The 14758-nt window shown below is 41.4% G+C and overlaps 1 protein-coding gene across 1 annotated transcript in view; it reads right to left on the reverse strand.

Moving 5' to 3' along the window:
• Positions 1–8956, reverse strand: part of DNAI1 (dynein axonemal intermediate chain 1) — a 130773-nt gene extending 121817 nt beyond the window's left edge. Inside the window, exons 1-3 of the mRNA XM_059493115.1 lie at positions 8897–8956; positions 2391–2447; positions 471–560 (exon numbers count right to left, since the gene is read on the reverse strand). Of these exons, the coding sequence (XP_059349098.1) occupies positions 471–560; positions 2391–2447; positions 8897–8956 (207 nt within the window). The remainder of the gene's footprint in view (positions 1–470; positions 561–2390; positions 2448–8896) is intronic.
• Positions 8957–14758: the final 5802 nt, after the last annotated feature.

Here is a 14758-nt window from a genome sequence, read left to right on the forward strand (position 1 = left end):
CTTCCCCGTCACAGTGATAGTTTAAGGACAGGGAACAATGCTAGAGTTCTATGAGGCAGTGCGCAGAGAGAAACAACTGCAGTTGGAAGGGTGACCAATTGCAATGCTACTGAACCAACAGAAGAAATAGCAATAAAATTGTAGGACACTTCCCTGTCCTGTGTATTGCACACAGGCACCTGAAAGCTCAGTGCTGGCTCTGGGTCCTCCTTAACTGAGCAAAGCCCCATCCCCATTTTTGCTTTTGGATTATCTCCAGGCAGTTACAGTGCTTTAAACCCAGAACTGGTTTTCATAGCACATTTTCCCTGTTTTTTTGTTGAAGCCATTTCGTATGTTACTGCAGACACTGTACTTCAGCAAGTACTGGAGTTTCACTCTTGCATAATTTCCTCCAAAACTGATGGGTAGGCTTCTGCTTATGGAGTTTCACACACACCTCATGACAAGAGAGGCATTGCTTTACTCACAGCTTCAGTCAGCTCCAGCTGATCCGGGGATCTGACTGCAGCCCTTGCTGTCGACCCGTCCTCTCCCGCTTCAGGAAAGTCATCTTCATCCTAGAACAGGAATGACAAGCTCAGAAATGCAACAAGACTGACAGTTTTGCTTCTTGCCAAAGCAGCACTTCTTGAGGCACAGAGCAAAGAGATAAAAACAACATTCTCCCACCTATCTTTGCTTTGAGCAGAGCAGAAGAACACAAATGGCAGGCCAAAATTTGAGATTTTCGTATGGCTACACTTGCCAGCAGGAGTTCAGTGAGTTGGAGGAGCTGCACTCTGAAGATAATTCCTGCCCTGGCACAAAACTGGATTAACTCCAATAACAAAACTCAAGTGATTCCACTTCAATCTCAGTTTAAAAGTCGGCAATTCTGTTTCCCTTGCCACAGAATACCCAAGGGTATTATAGGACTTAAGGACTATTCAAGGGCACAAGCCAAGAACCTGCCATTACTCCTGGCTTGTTATTCTATAGGCTACTCTTAGAATTTAGTTTGAAATACAAAGCTGCAGGGATGTGGCTCCTGGAGGAATGTTAACCAATTTCTTGCAAAGGCCAGCATGTCTCCATTCTCCAAACAACGGGCTGCTACTCTCCCTGGGCTAGCACTGGGCTCATGTCAGGATATAAGGTCATTAAAAAGAAAATGAATCACTGCAGGAATGAATTTCAATTAATTGTCCTTACAGAAAAAACTGTCAGAACACAAAACTGCTGATTAAAGTGCTTAACTGCTCCAGGCAAAATTTCTCCCTCAGTTCAAATTGTGTAATGAGTTGATTTAAAATAAATCAATCATTCTTGTAAATACAGCTCTTTCAGGCCTGCTGACTTTACAGCCATACAAAGCTGAGGATGAGTCCAAGGTGTAAGTACAGCTTACGGCTGAAGCTATAGAGGCTGGACCCAGCAACGCTTTGCTACCTGCAGAGTACCACAAAGGTAAAAAGCACAACGCTGGGTAAAAATGTGCATTGGCTGAAAGTAACTGAGAATTTTGCATATTTCAAGAGCCCAGGGAAATTCACAGGCTGCAGCCTTATTTCTCTCCCCAAGGGAGCTGAAATGAGGCAAGCTGTAAGGAAGGTCAGGCGCTCTGATGCACGAGGGACGATGGCTGCAGAACAGTTGTTTGTGATTTAATGCTCCCCACATGAACACCTGCTTGTAGGACATTTATCACATACTATTTGATGCCAGTTAGTTCAGTGGCCGTTTTCCCAAGTGAATCAGATAAGTAGTATTATGGTTTTAACATTTTTATTTATGATTTTAATTTTAAAAGTAAATAACTTTCCATTTTTAAATGGTGAAAAGAGGAACATTCAGTGAGACTGATTTGTCCCAAGAAAGTGAAAAGCTGTTTAGCAATATGTCTATTTAAAGGTATGTAGACTGTTCTTCCATCCCTGTCATGGATCCTCCATCCTTCCCAGTGGAGCTAAGTAAGAGGAAAGTAGATGAAATCAAGGTATTCAAATAATTTATTTGCCCAATAGTAAAAAAAATATCATGAGTTATTATCAGCTAATACTTCTTTGATAAGTGAATATGGGCTATACTTTGAATTTTCTAAACTGAGCAGGCAGATTTTTCACAGTCTAAGTCAGCTAGTATTTTGGAATTCACATCCCAAATATCTTAATTTAATCTTTTCATATTGCATTTTACCCAAATTGTGCCTTTGTTCCAGGTGATACTTTTTGGCTTAACTTGCAGGTATATTTCGCTTCTCAGTGGAAACCTACAGCAACCTCTTACTGCTAAATCAAATTATATTTTAACAACTTTATAAAAAAACACCTCATTGTTCAGACTATATCTTCTTTACATCTCATAGCTGAAAAAAGAAAAAAACATTTTTTGAGACTTGAGAATCTTACCTTTTTTTTACTTTTACCAGCTTTTCCTGCCTTTCCTCCTGAAGGTCCACCTTGGCCCTAAAGTGAGAACACATCCAATGTAAACTTCCAGAGCACTTTCTTTCTGGATTTAACAAAATCAGAATAGAAGTTGGATGCTTGCTCCAATGGTATGTTTTAAAAGCTGAGTATGCCAGCAGCGTGCGTATAAATCATTTGAAGGAAAAACAGTCACTTTTACAACACAAGACAGTGATTTTTCAGCATGAAAAAATGCCAGGCTCTGTCCTAGTACAACACTACCAGTCTATCCTAGTCTGTGATACACTCCAAATGTCATACACACATTTTAGTGCCTTGGTCAAACACACTAAAAGGCTGCCCCTGTTTTAAGAGCTTACATGGCACAGGGAGCCCAAAGACAATAGATCTACACCCATAAAGTCATGAGCACTGAGAAAACATGGAAAACACTGATGAATAGTTGGGAAACAAACCATTGTCAACCCCCCTGCACACATGATAGCACAGAAAAATTATTTTGACAGGCTTTAAGGAAAACAATTAAACAATTGTTTATAGGGTGCCTTACAGAGGGAGACTACCCTACCCAGAGTCAAGGAATAACAGAAGGGCACCACTGACCAAGATTCGTGAAAATTTAACAGAAAGTAGGAGAGGAAATGAAGAGGATCCTTTTGAGGAGATGCTGAGGGACAGACAGGACCATGAATCCTGAAGGAAGAGAGAGACCTGGTAAATCGAGCAAAGGAAACAACATTAGAAACCTTGGCAAGAACAGTTTCAGGTAGGATCACAAATAATATTTGATGGTATGGATGAAAAAAGCAGAGGAGTTAGAAAAAAAAAGTGTTTGACTTTGTGACAGAAAAGAAGGGGATACTAGACAAGAGGGAAGGAAAACGAAGGGGTGGGAGAGCAAGCTCCCAAGGGCTGATTGATTTTCTTCAAAAGAACATTAGAGTGTGCCTTTCAGCTCAGATCAAAGGTCCACCTAGCCAAGTATCTCTCACCAACACTTCAAAGAAGTGTGTCTGTTCTATTCTCTCCAGGATGACCTCTTAGCTTGCCACAGGGACTTGAACCAGAAATGCTGTCCTTTTTATTCCATATCAGTGAATCTTTTTCTCCACAAATTTATTCTGTGATTTTGGAATCCATGCACATTTTTAGCATGCACAGCTTCCACAGCAAGGACTCCCACAGTACAACTACATGGTAATGCAAAGAACCACTGCTTACTTTTTAAGTCTGCCATTTGTTTCTCTCACCTGGTTTTCCACCTTCTTCTTCTGGAAAGCCCCACTTTATCACAACATCTATTCTTCCTCTTGTCTTCCATTTGTCTTAAGAACACTTTCAGGAACACAAGCCTCCACAGAGATTCGTACATGCCCCTCATGATTCCTCCTCATTATGAAAACTAAATATTCATTTCCACCACCTACTTTCTAGGTATTAAACAATTAAGCAGCCAGAAAGACTTTGACCCAGAATCCCAAAGCATTGCTCATCAAGCCCCATTTCTTGTTAAGTCTTGACAATAAGAACTCAGAAAAGAAATATTTTCAGAGGAGAACAAAGTTCCACAAAAATGTGAGACAGTGTCTCTGTGTTATTTCTCTTTGTACAAGCTAAGACACATAAAACTGCTGTTACTAAAGAGGCACTAGGGATTATCTTTATTCCAGAAGATACATATTAAAAGCCATGAAAAATGAACAGAATGACACATTTCTATGCTTAGAAAATATGCCTCACTTCAAAATACAAATTTTTGTGATGCAGGTGGAGAAGATAAAAGTTATAACATTTCCCTTATAGTCCCACCATGGGCAGATTGCAGAGCAGAGGCTAAGAGGTCCTGTGTCACAACCACTACTGAGATGACTGGATCATGCAGCTGGCCTGTCTCCCGCATGTGATTGCTTGGCAATGGGCAAAAAAGGGCTCTCCCTAACAAGGACCTTGTTATGTGTGAATTGATGTGACTTAAACAGATTTTCAGAGCAGAATTTTATTCTGATCCAAATCAAAATCAGATTCCTAATTTTAAACATGAAACTAAGTCTACTTACTATTATCCTTTGTAAGTGGGTCTACAAAAGCATTTATCCATTAGCAAAGGCATTGCCAAGGCGATCTGAGGATAATTGGTTTTAGCAGTTGCACAGATTTCAATTAACATAACACAAAGAGTCACCTGTGAATAAATACCTGCAACAGTATTAAAATATAAAAGTGAGACTAAAGAAAAGCTACAGCTATGAGTGCATGAAAAATTTTTCAAATTAACCAGGGACCAGTGGCTAGTTGGCTCTATTTCCCTTGTCTTTGTACACAACTATCATGGTTTTACAACTGGAATTTAATGATGCAGTACAGGCCTGGTATGATAGAGAGACCCTGAGGAGACTCAGGATATGGCACAGAGGAGTACAGGCAGGGCAGGATAAGACATGGAGCACATACTTGGCATCATAGATCCCACAGCTATAAGCATGTAACCACTGGCCAGTTAGAGAATTGCAGGTCTGCAAACAGGGGAACTGAAGAAAATCTGCTTTAGATGTAGCAAAGGAGGAAAAAAAATAGTATATAGCACACTGAAAAAGCACCACATGCAGTAATATCAGGTGTAATGTGGAGCACCAGACCAGTGGAAAAAGGGAAATATATTAGGTATCATATAAAAGAAACTGCAGGTAAAGAAGAAACTATCAAAATGGACATCTCAATCCTCCCCAAAGAAGGTCTCCAGTTGCTGACAACTTATCATAACATCCCCACCAACACCACCAGCAATGGCAAAATCAAACTTTAGGAATCAGAGCACTGGAAAAGCAAATACAAGAAAAGAGGTAGAAACTGGGAAGCTTTTTATTTTTCTCAACATCTTCAACTGCAGTATCACAATTAATGATTTTTTTTTTTTCGCACAGAAGTATTTCTTATTTTCTTTAATGAATACCTCTGGACAGACAATAATGTTTAGACTAAAATTTCTGTCCCACTGACAGGAAATTTTTAGTTTTATAAGTTACAGCTTCTCTTTGCCCATAAACAAGATTTTGAGTGCAACAAAGTTTACAAACTACTGCAAAATACAGAACCAGTCTCTGAAAGTCTTAGCTTTGACCCTATGCATGTTTTTAACCTTTATCAAAGGATGGCTGTTCTTTATGACTGGGAGAGGGTATTCAAGGAAGAGGTTTCATTGCATCTGTCAGTGAGATACACCAGCCTTCTCCATGCTTCTCCTTCTTTCCTACCAGGCTCTACTTGCTGACTGTGACAGTTTGCTTTGGGGCTCCCTGGAACTAAGCCAAGAAATTCCCTACAGCAGGGAGCAAGCACATGACTGACAGGACATAAAATTATTATGTCTGGTATTTTGAACTGAAGAAACTCCAACCACTCCATCCAACCTGAACAGTTATGCTTTAGAACTACTTTGTTATGACACAGATCCTTGGTCAAATGCTGCACTATACGGACATAGCCTATGCCAAAGACATGATAAATCTGAAATGGTAGGATGGGAGCCAGCAGACAGAGATCAGCGTGGGTCTGGGGCTTTCTTCTCTGTGTGCTCCACAAACGTAGGACAGCCATACCTGGAGCTGTCTAAGGAGTTGGTCCTTAGCTTATTCTGGGGTTGTTCAGCAAAACTCTTGTCTCCTGCCCAGATAAAACATCCCTCACAATGTAGAGGCCTACTTAAACAACAACAAAAGTTGAATGACTTTTTTGTTGGATATTCTGGACTCTCGCAAGTGAAGTTAGAGACTCTAGCTCCACTTGACTCAGTACTCTATTGAAGTCAGCATGAAAAGCAAAGACATACTTTGTTCTGCAAGCATCATTCCTGCTACTGCCACCTATGCTGCAGAAGGTGCATCCCAAAGTATCTCAGACTTTTGGAACCCAGCTGGAAGGTGGCACAAAGATAAAAAAATAAGATGAGGAAAGATGGGTTCCGAGTATTTTGGCAATATTAGCAGTATGTGAAAGTCATCAAAACTAGTAGATCTGTTTAAAACTATAACAAGAAGCAAGCTGGGGAGCAAATATAAATCAGTCAAAAATACAAAATCTTTTACTGTTTCCTAATGCAGACAATAGCACAGAAAATATTGCTGTGCTGCTTGATGAAAAGGGCAGTCCTGACATTCCTTTTTATTGGTGTATCTGTGCTTTGCTCTTTTGCTGGCTTTTTTTGCAAGCTCCTGCTCTCTGTAAATCTTTCCAAAGCCAGAACACTTTCTTTTTTAATACCTTTTCTTAAAAGTTCTCTCTGCCACATTAGCTGTAAACAGTCCTTAATATCACCTAGGTAGTTTGTGTCCTGTCACCATGGCTTCCCCATTTTTCTTTTTACTGTAACAATGCATTACTCATAAACTATGATTAAAAATGTAATCCTTTTGCTCTGACAGATACCTAAATATATCACACAGCGTTCATACAATAGGGAAGAATTCACAACCACATCTGCAATACAAATAAAAGACAAATTATAACTGTGAATCAACATAATGATTGTATATTCAATATTCACTAGTAAGATGCTTACTTGCCTTCATATGCATGTTTAAAATTCAACCACATTTTTGTGTCTCACATTAGCTATAGGGGAAAAAAAGTTAACTATTATTAACATCTCAAAGAGAAGCATTCAGAACTTAGAAAATGCGAGAATTAAGGTTGCCGGGGAAACATTCAATTCATTCCATTGGGCACAGGCATTATGATACACAGCTTAATTCCATAGTCCCACACTTTGTTTTTTTGTAGGTTTCCTGCCTCACTTCAGTCCTCCCAGGTCATGTTGCTATAGATTATTGGTTCATATTGTTCAGCATCTAGAGTGGTGGGGGGGGGGGGGGGGGGTTGTAATCCAAAGCCTAAATCAGACATCCAACAAGGAACTAATCAATCCAAATAGTTACATTTTATCAAATTCTAGATAAACTAAAGATGGTTTTGCTACAGGAAAAAAAAATCAACTGTCTTCCTAAATCTTCCTAATAAATGTGCTGCTATTCCTGCCTTTAATAATAATATTAATTAATGAGAAGAAGAGTGTGAATAATCATGAGGAATTTATATTAGGGAAAAAAGAGCAGACATAGTTGCTAGGGAACTAAAGAACAGGCAGGAGGCATTGAGGAGTTTCTCACCTCCGGGTCACTATCGTGACTCTGACCACTCCAGGAGATGCTCAAGTGCTCCAGAGAAAAATGCCAGAGTCAGAATTAATGGAGGCTAGTAATGTTTACTCTGATGACTATCTTACATTAAATAAATTAACAGATTGCCACACTTCCAACAGCAAAAAGATATTAGAAGCCTGCGACAGTCACCATACTTTGATAAAGGCTGCAGAAGACCCAAGTTACTGTTTCTTTCTGGATCTTTCTTCCAGGGTGTGTATGATATCAGCATATAGGAATTCTTCCCTGGGCCAGATGTCTACTATGCTACAAGACAAATTGACTATAGACTACAGCAAAGACACCATAATTCAATAGGATAATAAAAATGAAAAGAGGAAACCGATAATAAGCGATGTTTTAAATGCTATTTAATATTCCTTTCCCTTCTCACAGTTCCCTCGATCACAGAGGAGCCACCAAGAGGTACAAATAGATGCAAAATTAAGTCCTTCAGCAGGGAGTCTTTCTGCTGCTCAGCTATTCAACAAGAACTTCCAATTGTATTTTGGGTAGGATGTCTGGATAATATATATTTAATTTTTCTGTAGTCATAAAATAGGAAAACAAAAATGAGAAGAAACTACTGGTGACTTTCTAAAGACCATTGCTGTAAATGAGAAAGAAGTTTGAAAAGAAAGCCCTACCAGGCTGGCATTTCATAAGAGGTATCATATTTCTGCATCCTAAAAGAAAAAGACAGTGAGGGGAACCATCAAAGACTTGCAATGTTTAATAGAAGTTTTGCCCTCAACTCCCTAGTAATATTACCAGATTATCCTGCAACGAAGAAAATAAAAAAATCGCACTCAACCATATATTCAGGTCTTGTTCTGGTTTACTGTAACTACATTTTTTTCACATTGCTCTCCTTTTTGCTGGTGACATGACAGTCACTAATTGCTGATCTGAGAATCATTAACTGAATTAATATAAAAGAGACAGGACTACCAGTACCTATTGCTATTCTTGACTGAATATTAAAAGCTCTGAAGTTTTTTCAAGTCTGTTTGCTTCTGAACTGCTTTCCCTGAGCCTTGCTTTTCAACTATTTTATCATTTGCTGCATAAATCCTCTGACTTGTCAGTGGCAATTCCAGTGGTAACTAAATCATCCTGGTGACCTAGGAAGCACAGATTTACTCTCAAGAGCCAGTGTTCATTTAAAACCAGATTGAATCCTGAATTGGTGAGCATAGAAATCCTCCTGGAAAAACATGTCTATTCCTCAGGTTCAGCCCCAAGGCCAGCACTGTCTATCCAAACAGGAGATGCAATGATTGTTCCCACGTGTGCTGCACTGCCATCCAGGATAAGGGTTGTCACTGCAGCCTTTGCTGACTGGTACATATCGCCGAACAGGGTCTCTGTACAATCACAAACAGGACAGGACTGCTAGGAACACATCTTGAGCTGTTTTGGTTTTCAGCATCAGTTTCATTTCATGGTTATGACAATGGGAAGATGCCATCAGCTCAGGCAGCAGACTGAGACATCCCAGGCAGTGGACCAAGAAATTAATGTTACAACTTTAAAAGTTTTTTGACCAATCACACAAAGCAAAAGCACATTGACAGTAGTTCTATCCACCCACCACAAGCACACCTACCTTTCGTTAAAACAATGCTTGCTTATTTTGGAATACAATACCTACTTGCAAGCCTTAAAACATAATGCACAGAGCTCCATTATTAAGCTTAGAACTTCCTAATATCTCACTAGATATATTTTTCTGAAGCTTAGGGAGTTATTCTAGTCAAGCATTAATACACAGACCATTGTTCTATTTGTCCTTACTTTTCTACTTCTTACATAACTTTTCTGCTGACCTATCTTATGGCTACTGCTTATCTCTAATCACAGCTCTGCTGTCTCTGAGGCCTGCCTTCTGCAGCTTTCCCAAAACCCTCTGATTTTAAGGATTCCCACAGTACATCTTTCTCCCAAACTGCCCCTTTCAGACTAGATCTTATAAAGCGTCACTGTATGGTGAGGAGCCAGACACCACTATTCAGTGACTCCTTGAGAAATGTAAAATTTCCACCTTAAAGCATAAGGGTGGACAAGTAGACCTGGATTCACAGATCTAGCCTAAAATACCAAAGAACTCAGTAGCAGTGATGATGCATGTTGGTCACTCTGACAAGCTGAAGTTCAGTTCATATTAAGATAATTTTCCAAGAGCTGAAAATTGATTACATATTAATGAAATACTCATCAGGGCAAATGACAAACCTAGACTATATTTTTAAAATATAATTAAAGAGACATTCCTGCAGCCTTTTTGCTCCTCATGCTAGCTGTCACCATAATACAATCAGGCTACAAGGCTGAGCAATCACAGAATGCTCCTGTTTAGTACATCTTCCTGAGCAGCGACAGTAATTTCCACTTCCTCTACAGCACAGCACAGAGATTAACTAGAACTGTGGGGAAAATGTAATGTACTTGTAAGGTAGTAATGCACTTGTTGGATTCTAAAAGAAAGAGGTAGAGACATTATGAGAACTAAGCCTGGCACTTCTGTACAACAATTTTTTAAGTTTCCTGCTAGCTTTTTATTCCTGTTTTGAATATTAACAAACTCCATAGTAAACCACCAGTTGGCACAAGGAGCAAGAAATCACAGCATGGAAACAAAGTCACTTGAAGCCTGCCCTGTAGCAGATATTTATTTGCACACACTAGGGATGCCAATTTAAGAGCTATTTGCCAATACATTCTCTAATGCTTTCTGAGCAACGCTAAATGGAATGTTTGCTTTATACTCCATGGATATGTTAATGCATGTGTAAGAACAAGTAAGCACCTTTAAAAGCCTTCTCAGGGGAATAAAAAAATAGAAAATAAGAAAATACTAAAAAAGTAAACTGTGTCTCATTGTTTTCTGTATTTGGGGAAGAGGTCAATTTGTTTCTTTTGTGACTTGCTGAACAGCAAAGAAGCTGTTTCAATGTCAGTGGGTGCAAGACCACAAGGGTAAAAAGAAATGCCTCTCTGTCCTAATTCAGACCCCTTCTTAGCACTGCTTAAGTGATCTGTTCCAGCAGTGGGGTTAACCCTAACTAGTAAGATTGAACATTCTGGTTTTGTATTTTAAATACTAAATGCACGGAAGATCTGCTAAGGAGCCAAAACAAGATCTTGCTTCTCCTTGAGGTGGGTGCAGCCACTGAGGTACACACTAGCCCAGGGTGTTAACACAGCTCCTTGAGCTACATAGGAAAAGCACAGAAATCTGAAACAAACACTTCCAACCTGTCAAACATTCAAAACAACAATCTCAAAATCACTGGCCACTTTCTCTCCTCACCCAGGACCCCACACAGGACTGACATAAGACCAACAGAGTGCTGTTCCCTGCCCTAACACTTTTGGCTTGCCCATGCACATGCCACACATCTCTGCTGTTAACACCACACTTCTGAGTGTCCTGCTTGCCATGCTCAAGACCTCATTTTTCATGAAAGCTGAGAATCTGATGCACTCATTCCCTTCAGTCTGATGCAGGAAAGTTGGCCTATGCTTTTCCATAATTCCACATCCCTACAAAAATTGTTGAGCTCAATTGTGCATAACGTATTTCAGATATGAAAGGAATGGTGTTATTGAAGTACAGAACATACATAGGTGTTATTTCCAAAGCTGCGTTGGAAGCACAAAGATCCAGACATACAGCACTATTTTAAGACTTTGAACATTGAAACAGTAAAGTTTCTTATTAATGTACAGAAATATATGAAAGCCTACAGGCATTTATAAATAAGGCTTGGTCAAGTCAAGTAATTCATCTAGAACACCACAGACTTGAATTCTTATGATCAGCCCAACTTTGACATATTTTCAGCCATCAGGGGGCTGGAGTCTGAGCTGGAGGCAGAAATCATCTGGATAAAGAAAAAAAGGAGTGAAACAAAGCAAGAAACTGATGTTAGAGGAGAATGCAGATACAAGACAGGCACAGAAGAAGAGCAGACAACCCCCACATAAGGAGGAGAAAAAACAAAACAAGAATTTATCACTGAGCATGTGAAGAACGTGGAGTCATGAAAGCAGAGGAGGAGCTGGAAGTGATATATGGTAAAAGGGAACAGGTGAACAGGTAAGTATCCCAGCTTTTGAGAACAATGTCAAGAAAAAAATTTTCAAAGTGAAAGCAGTCAGCAGTGAAAAACATAATAAAGAATAAAGCAATATACAAAAAAAAAAAAAAAAAAAAAAAAAAAAAACAAAAGAAAAAAAAGCACAGGGAGAGGGGGAAAGAGCATAATACTACAGAATAATTCTTGTCAAGAGTTGGAATCTAAACCTTGACCCACCAATTAGTTTTACAGTAGCCAGTATGGCCAAGTAGATATCAAACATCAGGCCCTCAAGCACAAAGGCATTCACTCCCCACACTCCCAAAGCCACTGAGATGTCATCTGTACTCTGAGTCAGGGAACATGAGGGAAAATTGTGTAGTTGAATACCTCTGGACTCAGAGGTAGTTCCACTGAGTAATTCCTCCACTGCAAGAATATTCTAGCAGATAAAAGGATGTGAAACAGCAATCAGATTTAACAAGCTCAAGGCAAATATAGGAAATGTAATACAGGACAAGTTACAATTATTGCCTTTTAGGTTATTGTGATGAAAATTATGTGAAAAGTCAAACATCCTCAGTGTTTAAACAGCTTATGATGTTTCAAGAGCTTTAAAATAAAAGGAATGCCTTTACAGCACATTAAGTTTTTCAAACATGCCAATCGAAGCCTCTCCATTTCAGAGTATTGAGATAATGGCTACTGAAAATGATTGAAAATATTTATGTGGAAATTCTGAAAATAAAAGAAACTGAAATTCAGAGCAAGAATTTAATCCCCAGTTTAGTTCACATCATTATTAATGGGTTTTTTACAATTTTAGCATAAATAGTTTTATTGTCTAGGACTGAATGTGGGTTTTGATTCTGAGTTTGTGCCCTTTGAAAACTTTATAAAGCCGTTTGTATCTTGATACTTATTAGTACTTACTAGGGGACTAAGAATGTCAGAATGATCCTCTCACTCTTGCTTACATGCCTGCTAACCCTCCTCCCATCAAGCCTAACATCAAGTGTGTTAGGATTGATCTAAAAATGTTAACAAAAGGGTTTTATCAGCCAGGCCACCATCCACTTTTAAATTAAACCCTTTGATAATCCAGTAGCAGACAAGACCCAGGAATTATTCAAATTAACCTGAGATTTTTATCCTAAAATCCTCCTAAAAGAGGATGCATGCAGACATGCCTACACAGAGCCCAAAGGATTACAGTGAGGTCTCACAGACAGGGACCCCACAGCAGTCTAGGTTTATGGCCAGGAAGGGTAGCAAATGACCCCCTTTCATTGCTGAAGCTGAGCAAAGACCAAATAGCAAAGCAAAAGGAAAGAGACAAAACTCACAGCTGGGTATAATTAAAATAATTTTTAAAATTTTTGCAAGAAAAAGGATTTTGTCTGCTCAGTGTCTCTGGGAGATCCGCAGGCAGGCTGGAGACACCTTGAGTGCATTATGCCCTGCCTTGGAAGGGGTGCTGGATACTGGAAGTGTGATGAAATGGCCTGACAGTGTCTGAAGACTTTGTAGTCTCACAGGGCTGAACAGGATGGTGACAGAGTGAGGGGTGCTGCAGCTTTGGGACAGGCTGGTTTGAAGAGCTGTGTAATGCCACAGAACTCTCAGGGCGTCACAGGCAGCTGAAGGGACAGCACGACACAGCATGACACAATATGATGTAGCCAGGACTCGACAAGGCCAAGAGGGGCTGTGCTGACTCCAGTGCCACAGCTCTGTGGGGCAACCTAAGCTGTCACTTCAACCCCTCAGCTCTGCTTAGTAGCACCTGGGTGTATTGGCAGATTGTGAGGTGACCGTGAGCCCACAGTGTGCCCCTGCTGCCAGTGATATCCTGTGGTGCATCAGGTGGCCAGCAGGTCAAGGGAGGTGACCCTGCCCCTCTGCTCAGCCCTGGTGAGGGCACATCGGGAGTGCTCTGTCCCCTTCTGGGCTCCTCAGCACAAGGAAAACAAGGAGCTGCCGGAGAGGATCCCGCAGAGGCCACAAGGATGATTTGGGGTCTGAAACATCTCTTTTACAAGGAGATACTGCATGTCCATATGCACTGCTGGCCCTGTTCAGTCTGGAGAAGACTGAGAGGGGATTTTATTAATGCGTCTAAATATATCAAAGGTGGGTGACAAGGGGATGGTGCCAGACTCTTTTCAGTGGTGCCCAGTGACACCTTGTCCAGTGACAGGACAAGGAGCAGTGTCCATAAACTAAAACACAAGAAGCTCCACCTCAACCTGAGGAAGAACTTCTTTACGCTGAGGGTGGCAGAGCAGCTGCGCAGGGAGCTCCTGGGGTCTCCTCTCTGGAGACATCCAAGCCCCACCTGGATGTGTTCCTGTGTCACCTGCTCCAGGTGGCCCTGCCTTGGCAGGGGGGGTGGGCTGGGTGATCTCCGGGGGTCCCTTCCAGCCCTGATGGTTCTGTGAACGCGGAGGAAAAGATATGTGCTGCACGCAGTGACGTCACGGGTGGCGGTTTGGGGAACGGTGACGTCACCATTGGTGTCACACCACGGACACCGCTCAGAGGAGGGACCGAGGGCAACAGGGTCACACCGGGGCTGGACAGCGACCTTCCCTCTGCTGGGCTGCCGCCTCCCACGAGGTGCCGCGGTGACGCCATGCGGGTGTGACGTCACGGCGCATGCGGTGACGCCACCACGGCGCTGCTGCCACCACAGGAGAGCGGCAAGCCCTTACCTGCCGGCGCTTGTCGGCCGCCTTGGGGGGCATGGCCGTTCCTCAGCGCAGCGGACGGCTCTCGCCGCAATCCCGCGACCGCCCGGCACGCCGGAAGTTGATGGCAGCAGCCATGGCAACGCGCCGGAAGTGGCGGATGGACCCGGCCATTCCCCAACTCCCCCCGCTCTCCCCTCGAGGGAGGAAATGGTACATCCCAGCTGCCGCTGCAAACAGAGCGCCCCGGCCCAGAGAGACTGACGGCAAGCCCCTCCCCTTAATGAATATTCGAATTGGGCGGAGCCATTGGAAATGAAACAGCTGGGCCTCGACCTGGTGACCGAGGTCCCTCCCGCTTTATGAATATTCAATTTGAG

This window comes from Ammospiza nelsoni, chromosome Z, assembly GCF_027579445.1.
Source record: "Ammospiza nelsoni isolate bAmmNel1 chromosome Z, bAmmNel1.pri, whole genome shotgun sequence".
Lineage (NCBI taxonomy): Eukaryota > Metazoa > Chordata > Aves > Passeriformes > Passerellidae > Ammospiza > Ammospiza nelsoni.